Consider the following 22,510-nt stretch of genomic DNA (forward strand, 5'->3'; position numbering starts at 1 on the left):
GTCACTTGTCGACCTTAGCTTACCTTCATGTTGGCATGCCCTTTTGCATTGAAGAGGTTCTGCAGGTTGGCGTGGAGATAGCGCTTCCTGTCTGCTCCTTCCTGCGTTTCTGGCCATCTCACAGCTGAGGAATTGGCCTTCCTTAGAGGGGGCTGGCCAGGAGGTGGGAGGGACATAACACTGCCCTTCTCGCACTCCACGGGGATGAGGCACCGGGTGAGTGGGCTTGTACCCCCCCAGGCTTGTTGGCATGAACAGACAGGGTGGGGGCTTGGGTGGGTGAACAAAGTGAAATTTAATGCCAAACATTCAATAAACAATGCTGCCCTGCTTACACCAGTGCCTGTATTCACCCGTGGCCACTAAGTGCGTTCGGTTTCTTAATCTTCCTCACCCTCCCACTGCGATTAGGAGTATCCAGGATCCACAGCTGAGGTTGAAGCGGTCTGCTGACTTCTGCCTGAGATGACCCTTGCTGGGCACCCTCACCCCCCTACCCCAGGGTTGGGGGGGGGTTGGGAACCTTGAGGATCCAGGCTTGCTTTTGGGCAGCACGGATATTTAATTGAGTGTCAGGGGCTGGAGGTGGGTCGCTCACAGGGAGAGGGGTGTCAGATGGGCTGGAGATGCCCAGGGTCCTCTGACTGGAGGGTCCCGGGCTGTATTTCTGCCGATCCCTTCCCTTCGGGTTCCCGGGGTTCCCTGTGCTCCTGCATGGGCTGGAGCGGCAGCTGGAGTGAGATCCTCTGACACAGACACTTGTGGATTCCCACCAGGGCCCGCACCATCCAGTCGAAGCTTTACCATGGAGCTCAAACACTCAGACATGGTGCGGCTTTCTCCTGCCACGGAGTGCTCATCCTGCACTAAGGTCTCCACTGCACGCGCCACCCTCACAGCGCTGGCCTCGGTGCGCTGAAGTGACAGCACCATCTCCTCGGATAGAAGGCAATGGGACTCCTCCAATCGGCCTCGCGCTCCAAGGAGGGCTGCTGTCTTTCCTTCCCGATGCTCATGACTCTGCCTTTGCAGCTCCAGCAGCTGAGGGACGACTGGGCCCAGGGGCACATCATTGGCAAGGGACTCAGCAGAGGCCTGGGCTCAGGCATCCCTCCGAGTGCCAGTTTCCTGGGATGTCCCTGCCTCTGCCTACTGTGGATCTTCAGCTGTGAGGAGCTCACCATTGAGTGACCCAGAAGCCTGCCTACTTAGTGAACCCACCGATGTGTGAGTATCTGCGCTGGTGCCGGGTGTGGGTGACAGCTGTGACGCCTCTTCAAGGGTGGGGTTGGAGAAGCTCTTCTCTGAGCTACTGGAGTCTGGAGGGTGCAGGGGGTGCGAGGATGGTCCGGCCTGTTCCGCTGGTCGGCCTGCAAGAGAAAGGACGTGGCATCAGTGCAGTACAGGGGATGCGGAGGGAACATTGATTACTCACTGGAGACTTGAGGAATGACAACATTTGTGTTGAAGATTCTCAGGTTCCTCCGTTACTCCCACTTCACCAGCAGCTCCGACACAATCGTCCTCCACCCTGGCCAGCTCGAGGACTCACTCCTCAAAATGTGTGAGGGTTCGGAGCTCGGGCAATGACTCCAGCTAGCTGTGCCACTCACACTTGTTGTGGTTGAGTTGTTCCTGCAATGACCCAAATAGGTGGCAGTGTTGACATTTAAGATGGTGATAAGGTGTGGCAGGCGTGGAGTTTGAGTGGGAGCTGGAGTGTGACTGACATAGCAGCTTGGGAGGTGGGAATCTGGTGTTGGCAAAAGCCAAGGTGGCTGAGTGAGAGAAAGGGTTTGGGGTGCGAGGGGGTCCAGTGGGAGGCTGGGGGTGGTTCACTTACCCTGGCTGAGCGAAGAAGATTTGTCATCTTCTTCCAACACACAGAGTTTGCCACGCTCCGGCGCCATCTTGGAGCACACCTTGCAGCGGTTAAGTTGCTGCGGTGTGGGCGAATCAGAGGGAACGGGTCCAAAAACATGCCGTCACTGTCAGTGGCAAATGCTCCATTTTTCGCGCCAGCCATGTTTTGGTAAGATTTCACCCAATGAGTGCTGTGTCCAATTCTGACCTGGTCACACCATGAAGAGTGGGCGAGACTTTATGATCTCACCCACCACGGGAATGGTAACAGGCGGGACAGGAAATTCAGTGGACCATTTAAAGTCCCGGCCTTGGGCAAGGGATTCTGGTCTGCGGCACAGCAGCTGATAAATCCTGCCCAGCGTGTCCAGCTCTGATCAGATCACATGATGATCACTCTCTTCAGTTCTGACCAGATCCCACCAAATCCACTGTGTCCAGTTTAGAATCTGAGACACAAGGTTGATACTCAAGGATTGGGGGACATGCTGAGCTGATCCATACGGCTGATCCCAGGTTTTGTTCTCGAAGTTGATGCGGGATTTCCTCTGGTTTCTCCTGCCTCTGAGGAAGTCAGCTGGTTTCGGATGAGGTGCAATGTGTATTTATTATGGAACACGTGGGGCTGGACTTTCACCTTTAATCCAGGATTCAGGAATTGGGGTTGAATAGAGGCATTTGGAATCATGAGAGATCCAGCCTGGGGTAACCAGGGAGAAACCGTTTGATTTGATTTGATTTATTATTGTCACATGTATTAGTATGCAGTGAAAAGTATTGTTTCTTGCGCGCTATGCAGACAAAGCATACCGTACACAGGGAAGGAAACGAGATGGTGCAGAAGTAGAGTTACAGTCATAGTTAGGATGTAGAGAAAGATCAACTTAGCGTGAGGTGGGTCCATTCAGAAGTCTGACAGCAGCAGGGAAGAAGCTGTCCTTGAGTCGCTTGGTACGTGACCTGACTTTTGTTTCCTTTTCCCGCTGGAAGAAGGTGGAAGAGAGAATGTCCGTGTTGCATGGGGTCCTTAATTATGCTGGCTGCTTTCCCCGAGGCAGCGGGAAGTGTAGACAGTGTCAATGGGTGGGAGGCTGGTTTGAGTGATGGATAGGGCTTCATTCATGACCCTTTGTAGTTCCTTGCTGGAAGGATCGAGAAGCAGAGGATATGGATTTAAAATAATTGGCAAAAGAAGTAATGGTGACTTGAGGAAAAACACCATTGCGCAGTGAGTAGTTAGGTTCTGGAACGCACTAGGTGAGATTATGCTGCAGACTGGTTCAATTGAGGTTTTAAATGGAGAATTAGATCACTATCTGAAATGGGAAACTTTGAAGGGTTTTGGGGAAAAGGCAGGGGAGGAACGCAATGTGAATCATTCCTTCAGGAGCTCAGCATGGACACAATAAGCCAAATAATGCTTCTGTGCTGTAAACATTCTGTGACTCCACGGGTTCTGCAATTCTGCCTCTGGTGGCATATTTTCATCCAAAGGTAGCAGGTACAGTCTGGAGATGGGCACACCACTACTTGAAGCTGGCCCAGAAAGGGCAAAATGCTGAGGTGGCAGGTTAGAAGGCCTGCCTCCATCTACTGGAACATCATCCCACCTCTGTGTATAACTGTTGGGCAATGTAACTCACCCCTCACTCCCTACCCAATCCTCATACCCCTCCATACCATCCACAGCCTGTCCATATGAACTGACCAGCTCCTTGCAAACCATGCCCCTTCCAAACCCAACATGCGCCCACTCTTCCAATATCTACCCCAGGTACACAAACAATGAGCCTTATAATCACAATGGCAAGGCTTTGAAATGCTAATGAAACTATCAAAACAGACATTCAAGATCCCCTTAAAAGCTCATAATCAAACACAGCCATTCATACTTCCATTAAAAAATCTTTAATTCACTTAAAATTTCTTAATCCTGCCCAACACTCATTGAAAAATCACTTCAAATAAAGGCAGAATTATTACAAGCTCATAAAAATGTCAATCAAGCCAAGTTAAAAGTCCCCTTCACAACTATGGACATAACACCCTACAGAGCTGAATCCATTTGTAGATTCTAGAACTCAGCCAAGCATTCATAATCAGATTCTATTGCAAAGATGTATCAACAAAGGGTGATATTTCTGGTCTGGAGACTGGAAATTCCTGCCCAAAGTCAATGGGACCATTCAATGGTCTGTCAAATTTTCCATCCCACTCATGATGATTCCCATGGCGGACAGGACCGGACTATTTACCCCAAGATCTCTAAAACATTGAAATATTTAAATCAGACTGAACAGGTAGCCAACTGGCTCACCAGATGGCTGACTTCTGCTTTTGACTTCAGTTTCTTCTTTTATTGACAGTTCAACCATCTATTCAGCCTGCTTCAAATCTTTCAATGTGTTCTGCTTTAGAGCCTTTATTGACATAGCTATGCAATGGAATTCCATTATGAATGCCTGGCTGAACTCCAAACCACACTAAAGGATTGATTGTGCAGTGTTCATATTGATCCAGTGCAAACAGCATCACAGGTTTGGAGTGCACCACAGCTTTGCTGAAGGCATATCTGCAACTTCCTGTTCTTTGCTGCCTGTTGCCAACATGAGAATTGGCAACAGGCACCAAGGAATCACCTGTGAACTGTAATCACATCCTACAAGTGTTGAAAACCAAAGTAAATTATTTCCATTCAGAGGACACAAATGCCTCGTACAGTCATGCCAGACATTAGTGTTGATTGGCACTAATTCAGGTAAATGTCATTCAGGGGAGACCCTGGGTGGTTGGTATGGAAAATTTGAAAGTGCATTGGTTGTCTAACTCGAGAGATTCTAGTAATAAGCTGTTTTGATTTTGAGTAAATCTTTGCAAATACTGTTTATTTGCCCTAACCTTTAATTTGCGAAGCAGAGTCTCCACATTTCCTACTCCGTTTTTCCATATAAAAGAACTCAGAGACATTCTGTTTTGTGATGAGTGCTACATTACATGTAAGTAGCTGTTTGTAGATTGTTTCCAGCTCTGGGTTGTGCAGCAGCATAATGCAAAACTGTAGTTCAGGTCTGTGCCCATGGTTCTGCTGGTGGCACAGGTGAAATTGGTAGCCCACCATTACCAGCAGACATAGAATGAAGGGTGGCTTTCCCAGTGTCCTGGTCCCTCCACACCGATGCTATAGTTAAGAAAGCCCATCAAAGCCTCTACTTTCTCAGGAGGCTAAGGAAATTCGGCATGTCCGCCATGACTCTCACCAACTCTTATAGATGCACCATAGAAAGCATTCTTTCCGGTTTTATCACAGCTTGGTATGGCTCCTGCTGTGTCCAAGACCACAAGAAACTGCAAAGGATCATGAATGACACCCAGTCCATCACTCAAACCAGCCTCCCATCCGTTGACTCCGTCTACACTTCCCACTGACTTGGAAAAGCAGCCAGCATAATCAAGGACGGCACGCACCCTGGGCATACTCTCTTCCACCTTCTTCCATCGGGAAAATGATACAAATGTCTGAGATCACACACCAACCCGACTCAAAAACAGCTTCTTCCCTGCTGCTGTCAGTTTTTGAATGGGCCTACCTCGCATTAAGTTGATCTTTCTCTACACCCTAGCTATGACTGTAACACTACATTCTTCACCCTTTCCTTTCCTTCTCTATGTACGGTATGCTTTGTCTATATAGCACACAAGGAACAATACTTTTTACTGTATCCCAATACATGTGACAATAATAAATCAAATCAAATGATTACCAATACTAATGTTTTCTATCTGGTATTGCTGGGTCTCTGGGGAGCTGGCTTTAGAGCTTGAGGAGGTCTGAGACCAGCTTGAAGCCGAGACCTAGCTTTGGAGTTTGTAGATACTGGGAGCATAGGAACATCGGAGCAGGAATAGGCCATTCAGCCCATCATGCCTGTTCTACCATCAAATGAGATCATAGCTGATCTGTGGCCTAACTCCATATATCTGCCTTTGACCCATATCCCTTAATACCTTTGCTTAACAAAAATTCATCTATCTCCGATTTAAAGATACCAACTGGCCTAGCAACAACTGTTCCTCCTCAGAGGCCTCTGCCTCATGTGGTGTAGATGCAAAGGACACTAAAAGGGAGTAGATACCCTTTCAAAAATTTCTATGCAACTTTTCCAATCACTTCCAACCTTCATGCAAAAGCTGGAGTTGTGATCAAAACCATTCTAATTCAGTGGATTTTCCGAATATCATTTGACTTTCTATCGGGTTTGGAATTAAAAGATTTCTTGCAAAGGGTTCAGTGGAAGGGGCATGTATAAAGTTTATCTTTTCTTTTCTCACCCACAGTTTCTATAGAAGGTCGCAGAGGTAGTGTATTGTTTGACCAAAGAGAGGTTACGTTTGTGATCGGCGAAGGAGAAGACCAAGACATTCCCATAGGAGTTGACAAAGCCTTGGAGAAAATGCAGAGAGGAGAGCATTGCGTTCTTCATCTGATGCCTGAGTAAGTGTGAGGCTAACATATTGGTGACTGCAGGACCAATGAATGTAGCTGACAGATCTGTCTCCTTGTATTTCAATCAGTCTGCCTTCGCTGTTTCTGGACAGTGGCGATTCCAGCATCTTGAGATTTGTTTTTTATTCATTTCTGGGCTGGCTGGCCATCATTTATTGCCCATCCCTAGTTGCCCTTGCACTGAGTGGCTTGTTAGGCCTTTTCAGAGGGCAATTGAGAGTCAACCACCTTGCTGTGGCTCTGGAGTCACATGTAGGCCAGGCCGGGTAAGGACGGCAGGTTTCCTCCCCTAAAGCACATTAGTGAACCAGATGGGTTTTTCTGACAATCGACAATGGTTTCATGGTCATCAATAGATTCTTAATTCCAGATATTTTTTATTGAATTCAAATTCCTCCATCTGCCGTGGCGGGATTCAAACCTGGGTCCCCAGAACATTCGCTGAGTTTCTGGATTAATAGCGATAATACCACTAGGCCATCGCCTCCATCTGTAGATGTCTCTATCTCGTGTCCTCATGGTCAGACAAGGCCGACTGCTCCTTGTACAGCCGCTCACAACCTCCCAAAATATCTCCAATACATGTTGTTGAAGCATTGGGATTATTCCAATCTGTGATGCACTAACGTTCTCCACCAGGCTTCCTCAGATGTCCTTCATTAGTTTGGGCAGGGACAGCCAACAGCATCAATTCCTATCATAGGATGGAGGAATGGGAAGGGTTATCTGGTTGACCCGTAAAATATATTAAATATAACTTCAATCCACCAACATGGATCCCAAAGGTGAATAAATTGGATAATCTTTGGTTAATGTTGAGCCCCCACACCCTGCTTTGTGACTGGCCCCTTGGAGAAACTTTATTCCAAGACTTTCCCCTCATCCTCCGTGCATCTGGCAGTTAAATATCAACAGATTTAACTGCTTGGACACCCCTAAAACATGGGCTGTTGTTTTTTTAAAAATTTATTTTGTCCTTCCCTGTCAGATAACTGAGCACAGAACATCTTGAACTCTTTCAAGGCTGTTCTATGTTGCCCAAATTCCACTAGCTCTAATGAATTGTTTGCTTTTCGTTGGGGGGGAGGTGGGAACAGATGTGTTATACAGAAAGGAGAGGTTGTGGACTCAAAGTACTGTGCACACTGGTCCTTTCGAGCTCCCTCCCCCCACCCGAGCCATTTACTCTCAGGAGGATGTGTTCTGCAGTAGTGAGGGAACAGGCCCAACATAAGGGAAGGATTGGGAAATGTTCAAAGCTTATATGTGAGATCCATGGAGTCAGGACAAGGGATGGGGAGGGCGGGGGGGGGGGGCGGGGCGGGGGGGGTGGAGGGTGACAGGGTGGAGTTTAATGTTGTCATGTATTTGTTTCATTCTTCCCAATCCTGAAAAAACAGATTTACATCATTTGTTCCAGATACGGCTTTGGCGATCTCGGAAAACCTGAACTCAACGTTCCACCAAACGCAGAGCTAGATTATGAAGTGTTGCTGAAGAACTTCGAAAAGGTGAGAGGAGGAGGTGGTTTGCTAATCCCCCTGGAGTGGGATGATCACGTCGTGCAGGCTTTCAGAACACATTCACTGCAAAGGGTTCATTGGCATTCGTTTAGATGAACGTAGGAACAGGAAGAGATCATTCAGTCCTTACCACCCATTCCACCTTTCATTTAGATCAGGGATTCCCAAACCCTGGCAGCTGCAGAACCACCTAGTGACCTCCCAAGAGCATCAGGGAACCCCAAATGTTCTCATAGTGTCCACACCCCGTTTTCTGCTGTGAAATAGGTGTGAACACAGGAATCAAATGTAAACACATCTTTTCCAGCTATATTTATGCATACATAATGAATTAGAGACACGGTCACTAATACATTTGTCTAGTCAGCCTATCAATATCCAGTGTTCCAAGAGGCCTTGCTTTGTTTGTCCTATTAGATTTCTCTAATTATTTTAAATCTTTGCACGTTTGAACCAGCGTTTGCCAATCACGTGGTGACCACCAGCATCACTGACCCCCTGGGGAGCCTTCGCAGACATCCAGGGATCTGTGGACCCCCGCTTGGGAATCCCTGGTTTAGTCCATGTCTGAGTGATGCCCCAACTCAATTTTGCTCCCTTTGGTCCACACCCCTCACTTAACTAAAGTCCATCAATCACAACTGAAAATAGTCGTTGATCCCCTGGTATCTTTGCAACTCCTTTGGGAGAGACTTCTACATTGCCGCTATCTTTTGTGCAAAAAAGCACTTTCCGATTCCACTCCAAATGACTTAACCGTTCATTTCAAGATGATGCCCCCTTGTTCTCGAGCCAATTGTTTCTCCAAATCTACCTTAACGCATTCCTTTAGCATTGTCAATAATTTGATTAGATCGCCCAAACCTTCGAAATTCAATGGAATGCGAAGATTCCTGAAGAAGAGTCGTGTTGGAATGTCAGGGTGGTATTTTATGGTCCCATCATGGTGGGTTCAGGGCTGGTAAATGCAACAAGCCATTCAAAATTCCATTGACATTGGCGGGACTGGAAAATCCCATTGGCTGGAAGGGCTGGAAAATGTCACCAGTTAACCCTGTTTCTCTCTCCACAGATGCAGCCAGACCTGCTGAGTTTTCCTCCCATTTTCTGTTTTTATTCCAACCGAATACTAGACGGGATTATGCAACTTCTCCTCATAATTTAACCAATTAAACCCTGGTAGAATACTGCTAAATCTGCGCTGTCTCCTTTCAAGGCCAGTATATCTTGCCTGAGTTACCTTGCCAAAAACCGAACACACGACTCCACACAGGATCTGATCAGAGGCTCTGTAGAATGGCAGTGTAACTTCCTCCCTCACTCCCCTTGACATTCCATTAGCCTCTTGATCACAAAGTACAACTGCAACCAAAGCCATTAATCCGTCTCATGCCATTACAGTCCTGTACCATTGTACACTTCAGATAATCACACACCCGGGATGAATGCGTGGCACATTTTTCTACATCCCTAAAAATTGGGGTTCTTCCCGGGCATGGCAGGACTTTTACAAAGTTCTGCCCTGCCCCCCGTGACCTCTGACCTTGTGGTCATTGTCACCTTTCTTGCAGCCCGCCCAGCCCACGCCCACTCAGCTTGTGGTTTATTCTGGGGAAACGGGTGCACGTGTCACGATGGGCAATGTGAACCGTGCCCACAATGTGCCGCTTTTGTTTTCCCAAACAGGCTAAAGAATCCTGGGAAATGAGCACTCAGGAGAAATTGGAGCGAGCGGTCCTAGTCAAGGAAAAAGGAACGTTCTATTTTAAGGTACTTGCGTGGGAGGCTCTGCCTCCAACAGAACTGATGCATCCGCTGTACGCACACGCTGATTTTCCTATTTAACTGATTGAGGTTATTAATTGCTATCGCTCTCACTATAAAATCCAAGGTGCTCATGCCATTGGATCAATGCTACAACAGAATGGTAAGGAAGAATGTTGCAGGCAATAGGATCATCTCCTGCTGTAAATAATTAGGAACCTCGCTCATTAGTGCTCTTTAAAATGGCTCGAGGTCTCAAGTTGTGCTGCCATGGAGAGAAACCGTGGGGTTTAGTCCACTCCCAAATAGCGAGGCATGGGTGGCCATGTTCAACTTTGATTGATTCCAGAGATGAAGGGCTTGTCTTATGACGAGAGATTGGGCATGTTTAAGGCCTATACTCCCTGGAGTTTAGAAGAATGAGATCAAATTGAGGTGCATAAGATGATTAGGGGGATTGACAAAGTAAATGTGGAGAGGATCATTCCTCTTGTGGGGCAATCTAGAACAAGAGGTCATAGTTTTCAGATAAGGAGCGGCAGACTTAAAACAGAGACGAGGAGAAATTGTTCCCCTCAAAGGGTCGTGAGCTGGTGGAATTCACTGCAAGAGTTTTAACAACACCAGGTTAAAGTCCAACAGGTTTATTTGGTAGCAGCATTTGCTACCAAATAAACCTGTTGGACTTTAACCTGGTATTGTTAAAACTCTTACTGTGTTTACCCCAGTACAACACCGGCATCTCCACATCAGGAATTTACTGCCACAGAGCATGGTGGATAATGGGATATGAAGTAAAGGAAGAGGTGGACAGATTTCTAATTAGTTAGGGTTTGAAGGGTTATGGTGAATGGGTAGGAAAGAGGAGTTGAGGCTGAGATAAGATCAGTCATGATCGTATTAAATGGCGGAGCAGTCTCGAGGGGCTAAGTTGCCTATTCTTGCTACTCATTCTTATGATTCTTACGGTTATGATCACCTCTGACTATTGCCACTCAAGCCTCCAGTGACCAATTACAGAGTGGCATCCCAGAAACCGGCCCCAAACACCTCCTTATATCCCAGGATGCATGCTGTGGGATACAATCACATTCTGCAAGCAGTATTAAAGTAAGCAAGCCTGCACTTCAGACAATGGTCAAGCGTGCTCCAGAATGTCCCACTGAAGGAGAATAAACGTTCTTTTACAAGTTGCACTTTAACTTATGTGGTAAATGTAACTTATTTTGGAGGGAAATCTTGGCCAAACTGGAACTTTTTAAACGTTTCCACCTCATGTTTCAGCATAAATGATGAAAGTAACTGGGTTCCGTCATCCTGCCAAACTATTTAATTCCAATCAGCTGCCATCGCAACTCATTACTGATCAATCGGTTAAAACTAACAAATAACAATGGAATAGGAAAGGATCTTCCCTGTCAGGCAGACCTGCTGACACATGGGTTGAAAGGCCAGTCACTGGTATGTGTGGATTGAACCAAAGGGACCCATTTCACTGCCTCTTCACTTTAGGAATGATGAGGGGATTCTAACAAGGGAGTATAAAATAAAGCGAAATAACATTTGGGAAGGTGACACGATCTAAATAGCTTTAAACTTTCTTCCTTTGTGTTTAGAATTTTGCTGATTATATCTTTTCAAAAGAACCCACAGTAAAATGAAATGGATTACACGTGTGTGAATTAACATACGAATGCATAGGGGACAGAAAAAGACTCTCCAATCTGTCCAGCCTCTGCCACACCACAGCAATGGCTGGAATTTTCCAGCCCCTCCTGCAGGCAGGATCTTCCAGCCCCTCCGAGGTCAATGAATGTTTAAATGACTCTCTGCATCTGCAGCAGGGCCGGAAATTTCCAGCCAATATCTGGTGCATCACAAGGCATCCCCCCCCCGATCCCGCCTGAAACCTTGTGATCTCCTGCGACAGGTGAAAACCATGGGTTAAAATTCCAGGCCAATTTGGGAGTAAAAGAACTGGGAAAATTCCTCTCCGATGCCCAGCAGCAAGTTGATACTGGTCTAGGATGCTGGCCCTGCTCTGACACTGCAATGTGATTCTGTATCTGTGTGTATATGGTTCTAAATATGTTCCATTCCCTCGAATCTTTCTCATCCCAGGCTGGCAAATATAAGCAGGCTCAGATCCAGTACAGGAAGATTGTGGCGTGGCTGGAGCAGGAATACTGCCTGACACAGGAGGAAAGCCGGAGAGCCAAATCCTTCACCCTGGCAGCGCATCTCAATGTGGCCATGTGCTACCTGAAACTGAATGAGTACCTGAAGGCCATGGACAGCTGTGACAGGGTGAGCGAGGAGTGTGCAATGCTGGGACGACCCTCTGTCTCAGAGTGGAATGGCTTAGATACTGACTCCGGGAGGTGGGGTCCCTTTCCAGCACAGGTCCATGCTCCCAGTGAGCCTCCCCCCAAGTCTGTTCACTTCAGTTGGGGTCATTTTCAAAACACTTATGTATAATCTTGGGATTAAGTGTGTTTAAAGCACCCATTTGGGGGCGGTTTTCAGAAGACTTGCAGTTAATCTCGCCCAATGGCATTACATATTGCACTGTTCCTTTAGAGTGCATCTCCTGGCACAGGTGGAGTTCAAATACCAAAGACACGGGTTAAAGAATTATTCACAGAGAGAGTGGCACAGTGGTTAGCACTACTGCCTCACAGCGTCAGGGACCCGGGTTCGAATCCCAGCTTGGGTTACTGTCTGTGCAGAGTCTGCACGTACTCCCCGTGTCTGCGTGGGTTTCCTCCGGGTGCTCCGGTTTCCTCCCACAGTCCAAAAGATGTGCTGGTTAGGTGCATTGGCCATGCTCAATTCTCCCTCAGTGTACCTGAACAGGCACCAGAGTGTGGCGACTAGGGGATTTTCACAGTAACTTTATTGCAGTGTTAATGTAAGCCTACTTGTGATACTAATAAATAAACTTAAACTTAATTGCATATCGAACTTTGTGGAGTCATGAAATAATGCCGATCGCTCTTGAATCAATGGTAGTGGATATTTGTCTGGAACGATTGCTTTGTTGCCTTCATTAAGGTCGATGCATAGACCCATTATATTTGCATCACACACTGACTAGGTTTGATATCCATGGCAATGAGGTGATTGGTTTCATGATGCTCTCTGCCGCAAGGTGTTACCGCTGCTGTGCCACTTGGCACAGATTGCAAACAGCAACCATTACAAATTTAAAACTTCCGAATTGATGTGTTGATGTGAGGAACATATCAGTACCTGCCCAAACTCAGTGAATTAGAAAGGATAGCATTCTACATAACGTCATCGATCACACTAATGTGTGCTCTACTTGAGTCTTCAGCTTTGAAGCCAAGTTTATCAAACATGTTTCCCGCATAAGGCTTCTGCTCTTGGCTACGTAGGACCTGAACTTGTCTAGGGTGACGGTTTTGTAGCACACAGCAACTGTGATTGTTGCCAAACCCGGAATCATTCAATTGTCAGAAGCTTGAAGAGTGTCCGTCCCAGGAGTGAGAGAAGTTGCAAGAGTTAATGATGGCAGAGTTTGTTGCTCAATTTAGATACTTCCACGGCAGTGAGAGTTCTGTGATCTCCACTGAGTGCTCCTTCAAAATTACCTGGACTCCCACCATCGGGGATGGGATATACATGCCGTACCTCACCCTCAGGTAGGTATTCCTTGTCACACGTCAAACCAATGAAGTCATCTTCTTCAATGACCTCTTTGCAAAGTGGTTCCCCTTTAAGCATGCGTTACATTTGAACTAACCATGGTCTTGTGATCAATGAGCCTTAATTTGGGCACAGTTTTGAATGTATCTGACTGTGATGGGGCACATTTTGATAAGACAACTAAGGTCTCTTTGTCAATAATCCTTTCATGTGAGCTGGTTGGGTAAGCTGTGTGTGGGACCCTGAGCCTGAGGATGCAATCTCTTCCAATCTAACATTGCCGATTCAATTTAGCTGCCCAAGGTCGTGGCCTTTTCTGAGCTTAAATCATGATCCCTCATGAGAAGGCATTCGCTAATTTGTAAAATTGAAGTATTTTCCAATGAGTTGGTCACAGATTAGTTCATTGGTCATTTCAGTGTCCAATTGACATTGAGAGCCCAGTTGCCCCAATGCTGCCATGAAATTCTTACCATTTCCTTGGCATCTTTGCCAGCACCTTCCTGCGGGTGCTGCTTCAGCCATACTGTCTGTCCTCATAGCCAAAACGTCCTTAAACCCTGAAAAATCCATTGACCTCTCAGCATGGGGAGCTATCCTGGCAGACAAGGAATGGTGCTGCAGCCAGGAGATTTTAGACTACTCTCCATCCTCTTTGCTAGTTGTATCCTGAGGTATGCAGAGATGATGCACCAGCTTCTATGTCTGAACTGCAGTTGTATTCAATTCTTTAAAATGTCCAGTTTACTTTTAGTTTCCCTCCACCCAGGCTTCAGTAATGGCATACAGACATTAATCAATCATCAAACAATTGAACAGCACAAGGGGTTCCATAGTTTGAAAGTTCTGAAGGACTGATTTTGACTAGGGCATGGTAGGGTTTATTTATACACTTTGTCGTCACCTGGAGGGTTAAGCAGGTGTAGCTAGTTGCCCACTCTTTATAAAACTTGCATTGATTGCCTCACAGTGCAAGGGACCTGGGTTCAATTCCAGCCTCGAGTGACTGTGTGGAGTTTGCACATTCTCCCAATGTCTGCGTGAGCTTCCTCCGGATGCTCCAGTTTCCTCCCGCAACCCAAAGATGTGCAGGTTAGGTGGATTGGCCATGCTGAATTTCCCCTTAGTGTCCAAAGATGTACAGGTTAGGTGGATTGGCCATGCTGAGTTGCCCCTTAGTGTCCAAAGGTGTGCAGGTTTGACCATGGTAAATACGTGGGGTTACAGGGATAGGGTGGGGGGTGGGCCTGGATGGGGTGCTCTTTAAGAGAGTTGGTGCAGACTCGATGGGCCAAATGGCCCCCTTCTGCACTGTAGGGCTTCTATAATTGGGGAGGTGGGGCCTATGTGGGTGGGGCATGAAAGGGTGGCCCAATCAGATTGGGGGCTGGGGGAAGGAAAGGGGGGACCTGCTGCCACTCTGCAATGGGATTGAATCGGTGGGGGGAGTGGGGCACAATTGGTCTGGGTGGCGGAGGGGGTAATGGGGGCTGGATGTCTATGAGTTGTGGGGCTTGCAATTGGCCATGCCCCCGTGATTGCTGTGGAGGGGCTGTGTTGAAGCTGCCTGCAGCAACAGGGGCCTGACATCTCTCTGTCTGTCTGTCAGACCTCTGCTGCTGCTATTGAGCATGTGCAGAATCATAGGTCTGCACATGCGCAGTAGCTCCTTCTACAGGCTGGCTGGCGAATTAAGGCCAACCCACTACCTACAGCAGCTAGAAACTGTCTACACCATTTTTCCAATGGCTAAGTGCATAAGATTGGGTGTGAAAACTCACCAAAAAAACGGATCAGGATCTCTCCCATTTTCACGATAGCTGGACACTTAAAATCAATCTTGTAAAATTCCACCCAATGTTTGGAGTCCAATATGACTTTCTTTGCTTAGAGATGTCAGTGAAAAATCAATATTAGTCAGGCCACCAGTGAGAACTGCGTTCCTCTTCAAAACCATAGGATCTTTCATGTCGACTGGAGAGAGAAACAGCACCTTGGTTTCATCCAGAGGACGCCACCTCCACCAGTGCAACTTTCTCTCTTGTACTGTGCTGGACTGCCAACCGAGATTGCGCGCTCAAGTCTTTGCAGTGGAACTTGGACTCAGAACCCTCAGACTAAGAGGCTAGATCACAACATCTTTCATCTTTAAAGTTGAGAGTTTATTTGTTAGTCACAAGTAGGCTTACAGTAACAGTGCAATGAAGTTACTGTGAAAATCCCCTAGTCGCCACACTCCGGCGCCTGTTCGGTACACTGAGGGAGAATTTAGCATGGCCAATGCATCTAACCAGCACATCTTTCAGACTGTGGGAGGAAACCGGAGCACCTGAGGAAACCCACGCAGACACGGGGAGAATGTGCAAACTCCACACAGACAGTGACCCAAGCTGGGAATCGAACCCGGGTCCCTGGCACTGTGAGGCAGCAATGCTAACCACCTTGCCGCCTGTACTAGTCTTCCAGTATGATTGAGCATTTGGGAAACTTTAAAAGCAGCGCTGAATTCCCTGACGTATTTTTTGATAGTCTGGAACCTCCTGGAGGGAAAGCTCATATTCCAGGGATTGTTTTACAGCTCCTGACCACTGAGAATTTTCCTAAACCCTTATGAATGCTTTGTTTCTAGTTTTCCCTCCAGTGCTCACAGTGGTATCAGTCACACAAAGACAAGGAAGTGAATGATGGGGCGAATAGTTAGAGGCTCAAAGTGAGAAAGAAATTACCCATCAGACAAATGGCTTCTTCAGTAGAAACTTCCAAATACATGGCCTCCATCAACTCATGGGACAAGGGCTGCAGTTCCATAAGAACAGCTTCACTTCAAATTTTCAAAGCCCTGCTTGGTCAGACCACACGTGGGACACTGCACAGTCCTGGACACCACACCACACAACGAATAGATTTGTCTTTGTGCTTCTGGAGTTGTGATGGACCAGCATGTTCCTGGGTTTCTAAGGATTAAAGAATGAGGAGAGATTACATGGACGAGATTTATATTGCCTGGAATCTAGATGGCTAGGGGGGAGCGGCACAGTGGTTAGCACTGCTGCCTCACAGCACCAGGAACCCAGGTTCAATTCCGGCCTCGGGTGACTGTATGGAGTTTACACGTTCTCCCCGTGTGGGTTTCCTCCGGGCGCTCCGGTTTCCTCCCACACTCCAAAAATGTGCAGGTTAGGTGGATTGGCCATACTAAATTGCCCCTTAGTGTCCGGAAGATTAGCATGACAAACTCATGGGGTTACGGGGATAGGGCCTGGGTGGGATTGTTCTTGGTGCAGGCTGAACGAGCCGAATGGCCTCCTTCTGCACTGTGGGGATTCTATGATTATTCATTGGTTAAGGGTGATTTGGTTGAGGAATTTGAGATTTTGTTAGGGTAGAGAGAGAGGGAAATATTTTCTGCTGGTTGTGGAGTCTAGGACAATGGGATTAAGCCATTTCAGAAAGGGGGTAGAAATATTTCTTTGCAAAGGGTGATTGGTTTATGCTCGTTCATTTAATAATTTTAAATCTGAGATTGATAGACTTTTGCTGAGCAAGGATGTGGAGACAAGATGATTGGATGGGGTTCTGTTACAGATGGGTCATTGAATGGTGGCACGGAACAGGCTGAAAGGGTTGAATAGTCTGCTCCTGTTCTCTATCCATGTGTATTTCACACACCATCCCGCCTTGGGCATATATAGGCGTCCCTTTATCCTCACTGCACCATAGCCCAGGTACCTAACAGCAAAGTGGTGGCACCTTCACCTTCAGCACACAGGCTGCAGAAGAAGGTTCACCACCACCTTCTCAAAGCCAACCACAGATGAACAATGAATGCTGGGTTTGCCGGTGATGGCCACACCCTCAGAATTGAATGGTAGGACTCCGTCCTGCTCAGGATTGTTCGAGAGAAGCTGCAAAAGCCTCCCCAGGTATTCGGGGCACTATTTACGTCTTTAACAGACTTGGATAGAGTAAGAAGTTTTAAGAAAATTAAATTGTTCGTTTGTTGACTTTGGCCGGAATTTTAACATCCTGCCCGCCAGGGGAACCAGAGTGGGCGGGGGGTGGACCATGGAAAGGCCCGTTGACCTCGGGCGGGATTTTCCAGTTTTGGGACGAGCGAGGCTGGAAAACCCCGCCCTATGTACCTTAGTTTATTTTTTTAAATGATTTCTTTGGTCACGTCCTGATGAAACACACCTAGTTGTAGACTCTCAATGTCATTTTTAATCCCTCTAATTGACAGTAAGGGTGTGAAACTCAACTCTGGTTTCTCTTTCACGCAGGCATTAGAGATAGACCGAGCCAATGAGAAAGCTCTGTACAGACGCGGAGAAGCAAGGCTTTGTGTTAACGAGTTTGATCTGGCAAAGGCAGATTTCCAGAAGGTGCTCCAGGTTAACCCTGAGAACAAGGCGGCAAAGATTCAAATCACCTTGTGCCAGAACAGGATGAAGGAGCATCACGAGAGGAACAAAAAGATTTACGCCAACATGTTCCAAAAGTTTGCAGACAGAGACTCAAAGGAAAAGGTGAAAGTGATGAGGAGGAATGATTAAAGAAAGAATGACGTGCATTCATTGTCAACACCTTTCAAGGCCTCAGAGATGTCCGAATGTGCTTAATAGCCAATGAAATACTTTAGAAGTATTGTCACTGTTGCAGTGTAATGTTTATGCTACTCACTGTTCTTTAGAAACTGTTACCATGGGCATTGCCCAGCGCAGTATTCACTCTGCCCCCTCATGTGTTAGGCATGCACTTTCACCATTGACTCGGAAGGTTTTGGAAGTTGTCCCAACTCCAGAGATTTGAACATATGACTAAAACTTCTAAGGAGGAGGTACTGGGGGAATGCTGAACAGTCAGAGAGGCCCAACCTGTTCACTCAGAGATATGTGTGAAAGATTCACAGCCGTTTACAAAGAGAAGGGGAGTACTCCTTGTTTGCTAGTTGGCATTCTCATTCCAAAACAACATCACTGGGACAGAGTATCCGTCACTTGTCTTACTGCTGTTTGTGGGAGCTTGCTGTGCACAAATTGCCCACTGTGTGTCCTACATTACAACAGTGAATCCATTTCAGAAATACTTCAGTGACCATGAAGTGCTCACATCCTGAGGACGGGAAAGGACGCTATACAAATGCAAACTCTTTCTTTTAGTGTTAAGTTCTTCAACTGAGACAGATCATTGCGTGATTTAGAGGAAGAATTGATAATTACTTGAAACCAGGACATATTACACGAGGGAAAGAGTAGAGAAATAGAGTTAATATTGCACTGTTCTCACAAAGAGCTATCCCAAAGATGGTGGGTTGAATAGCCTCCTCCGAAGCTGCAGTGTCAATGGTTCTGTATTTAGATTTCCCCAAGATACCTCGACTCCTCTCCCAATTGCTTCCCCACCCCATCCCACAGGAATGTACCTAGTCACTGTTTCTCCCTCTTGTCCTTCAGACTATGCACCTAACCTCCCCCATTACCAGGACGTCCTTCCTACAATTATTCTATTCCTGAATACACATCAATCAGAGGTGTAAAACAACATTCCGTCAATTAATGTTAGACAATCATCTTGAGTGGATTTAGTGCGGAAGTCACTTGCTATAATTGACAAAATTTTTTCCGTCACAATTTCTGTGCTGCGGATATAAGTAGCTGTTAAAGTCCACCTCCATTACTGAGGATTGAATAGAATCATAGAATCCCAACAGTGCAGAAGGAGGCCATTCGGCCCATTGAGTCTGCACCAACCACAATCGCACCCAGGCCTTATCCCCGTAACTCCATATATATATATATATATATATATACCCTGCTAATTCCCCAGAAACTAGGGTCAATTTAGCATAGCCAATCAACCTAACCCGCACACCTTTCGGACTGTGAGAGGAAACTGGATCACTTGGAGGAAACCCACGCAGACACGGAGAGAACATGCAAACTCCACTCAGACAGTGACCCAGGTCAGGAATCGAACCCGGGTCCCTGGTGCTATGAGGCAGCAGTGCTAACCACTGTGACCTCTCTTAATCCCAAATCCTCCATTTTAGCTGTGCTGCAGCAGAGAGGAAGTGAGAGAAGGTCATTGCTGGTGTGTTAGAACTGGTCAGAACTCAGGCCTTTTACTCCCCGACTCTCTCTTTTTGCGCTACTCTCTCCTTCCTGATCCACCTTCTGTCTATCACCCAGTGACCAGGCAAGTGACCTCTGAACTGGCTGTTCCTGGTTGCATTCCGAAACCAGCCAGTCCACTTCCCTGCCTGCTGGGTGACGGACAGAATGTTTTTTAAATTCATTCACGGGATGTGGGCGTCGCTGGCTGGGCCCAGCATTTATTGCCTGTCCCTAACTGCCCTCCATTTCAGAGGGGCATTTGAGAGTCACCACATTGCTGTGGCTCCGGAGTCACATGTAGGCCAGACCGGGTAAGGACGGCAGATTTCCTTCCCTAAAGGACGTTAGTGAACCGGGTGGGTTTTTACGACAATCGACAATGGTTTCATGGTCATCAGTAGTGATGCACTATCAATCACGATACAAGGACTCCAGCGAGTGAGTGAATTAACAGGCTTTTATTCACAAAGAACAGGAGCACACACTTGTAGCTGACCTGGCCCAGACTGAGGCGAGGAGGAGGAACCATCACCTTTATACCTCGCTCTGGTGGAAAGGGAGGAGTCTCGGGCCAGGTGCAGCATGGGTGTGTCCAGGCATACACATGTAGTTACAGTGGTTCACCACAAGTAGATTCTTAACTTCAGATATTTTATTGAATTCAAATTTCACTATCTGCCATGGCAGGATTCGAATCAGACCATTATCCTGGGTCTCTGGATTACTAGTCCAATGACAATACCACTAGACCCTGTGGAGGAGAAGGAAGAGTAGGGGAAAAACAGAGAGTTGGGGAATAAATGGCTGCTACTAACTCATTGCTGTGCCTTGCAGGGGGAGAGGAGCAAGTTACCAAGACAGAAGGAAAGGAATATAGTTAAAGAAGTGGAAGAGGATCCACCTGAAGAAAAGAAACCCCGAGAAGGAGAATGACACGGAAAGACATGTGCCAGAAGGATGAAACAACTGGTATCTGAGGAGATTACAAATCATACTCCTGTAGCCCAATCCAGAACACTGCCTCATTTTAAGAGGGCAATGAGAAACCTGCCGCCTAATAAAAGGAGAAAGGGATTATTATAGCTGGAGATCTCTACAAGTTCAGTGTGTGTGGCAAGACACTGAGAGGTGAGAGTCCCAGACTCCACCCCCCCCGGAGCTTCATAGCCTTGAGTGAAAATGTTTTCCTAATCCTAGTCATTCCAGAATCTAACAGAAATAAAGGTTACAATCCTCCCATTCTGGCAATTGGTTTTAGTCCTTGAATGAAGAGATCAAACAACCCTGAGATGCGGCTTCATATTAATGGTGCAGCTTACTGCATTGACTTGACAAAGCTTTCCTTCCCAGATGTACATTTTTTTTCCAGAGTAAGATGTCCTTACCTATAACTGTTATATCATCAATAGAAAGTTGGGCTTCTCAATGTATATAAATATCAACTGACTAAATCACCTCGCCCTTCCTCTCCCTCCATCCTGTGAACTAATTGCATCTCTGAAGTGCTATCCTTACTAAAAGATACAGTGCGAATCCAGGAAAGATTTTGACACAGTCCTAAATGGCTAAGGAACCGTTATTTATATATATATATATATATATGTTTGAGTTTTCTGCATGTTTCGGTAATAAAAACTTGTTTCGTACTCAAAACAGGCATGTAATAGCCACAAGGCACAACAACTCAGCAGGTGAAAACTAGACAAAGTAATTTATTGTGAGACAAACTATATACAAGGTAGAATGGTGAATGCAACTTTACTCTCCAGTTCCCGCGCTCCAGCCGAAGGACAGCCCGCTCACGGACCCGCACTCTGCACCGCAATTGGCCCACCAGGCCATGTGACCCACGATCGCTCACACCTTAAATGGGCCATGCTACCACAAGAGGAAGCAGTAATGCAAAATATTTCCATCAAATGCCTCCCCCGTCACATTTCACTGTGTTCACTGTTTCAAGTTTAAGGACATTGTTTTCTCTTCATTGAACTGATCTTAAGATGTCAGCCTACGCACAAACTGCCTCATGGCACAGTCGCATTACTATGGCAAGCCAGGTGGGACATGTAGCACATTTCAAAATCCAAGCATCCCCTTTTTCATAATGAACGAAAGATCTAAACATCCCCCATTTCCTAATGAAAAGGCGCATTTGCATACCTGATCATGTATAACTGAGTTCCTCAACTTACCCACTATACATCCACTGTCTATCTGATTGTCCACGTGGGTGATGTTCCTTGTCCGCAGAACATCGTTCCCATGCCACTTGTTGACTTGGTGACTGTTGCTGTTTCATTGCGATTGTTGGGAACCCTTCTCCCTGACTGGCCAATTGCTGTGAAGGAACAGCTACACTCATTGTTCGGATATGAATCTGCTTGCATCGGTATCTTTGGTCATTCACTTCCACCACATATGACTGAGATGGCAATGTCTCACGTTACCACGTGGCCTGACTCCTGTTGAGAGCATTGGATGTTTGCACTCTGACTCATTCTTCAATGTTCAGCTCTGATAATGGGTTTGGCAAAATTAAATTTGGCTTTCTGTTGTTTCCCCTTGATTTTATTCACTTGTTACTTATTACTACTTCTGGCTTCAGTAGCTTTCTTGCTATTGGGAGAGTTAGTTTGCTGCAGTGTGACATTAGTCTTTGAACTGGACTACTTTCCATACCTGCAGTCAGTGTGTTTCTCCACTCAAGAATTGTCTTGTGTCGGTCTCTGCTGGATTTGTTCGATTTCTTGGTGATGCCTTTAGTGATTTTCACTGACGCCTAACCCTTTCCATTCAATTGGGGATAGTATGGAGATGATGTATAATGTTGAATTCTCAATCCTTTGTGAATCGGCTGAATTCTTCACTGTGAACTGAGGGCCATTGACACTCACCACAATGTTTGGATTGCTGTAATAAGTGAAGTGTGCTTTCAGGAATTCTGCTATTTCTCCAGTTACTGTTGAAGTCAGCTGGACTAACTCCCAGTATCAGAATAGTAATTTACCATGACAAGATAGTCAGTTTCTGCCAAAGTGAAAAGCTTTCTTCCCAGCTTCGTCCTTGCTCTGTCT

The 22,510-nt window shown here is 46.5% G+C and overlaps 1 protein-coding gene across 4 annotated transcripts in view; it reads left to right on the forward strand.

The window, feature by feature from the left end:
- The window catches only part of LOC144479154 (peptidyl-prolyl cis-trans isomerase FKBP5-like), a 110,445-nt gene extending 89,770 nt beyond the window's left edge, over positions 1–20,675 (forward strand). For 2 of the 4 annotated variants that reach the window (XM_078197711.1, XM_078197710.1), the window contains exons 4-9: positions 6,199–6,355; positions 7,788–7,878; positions 9,577–9,660; positions 11,776–11,961; positions 17,604–17,849; positions 20,271–20,675. In XM_078197711.1, the coding sequence (XP_078053837.1) occupies positions 6,199–6,355; positions 7,788–7,878; positions 9,577–9,660; positions 11,776–11,961; positions 17,604–17,849; positions 20,271–20,369 (863 nt within the window). In that variant the 3' untranslated portion in view covers positions 20,370–20,675. The remainder of the gene's footprint in view (positions 1–6,198; positions 6,356–7,787; positions 7,879–9,576; positions 9,661–11,775; positions 11,962–17,603; positions 17,850–20,270) is intronic. The other 2 variants (XM_078197713.1, XM_078197712.1) reach the window with 1 other exon arrangement.
- The last annotated feature ends 1,835 nt before the right edge of the window (positions 20,676–22,510 follow it).

This window comes from Mustelus asterias, chromosome 25, assembly GCF_964213995.1.
Source record: "Mustelus asterias chromosome 25, sMusAst1.hap1.1, whole genome shotgun sequence".
Classification (NCBI taxonomy): Eukaryota; Metazoa; Chordata; class Chondrichthyes; order Carcharhiniformes; family Triakidae; genus Mustelus; species Mustelus asterias.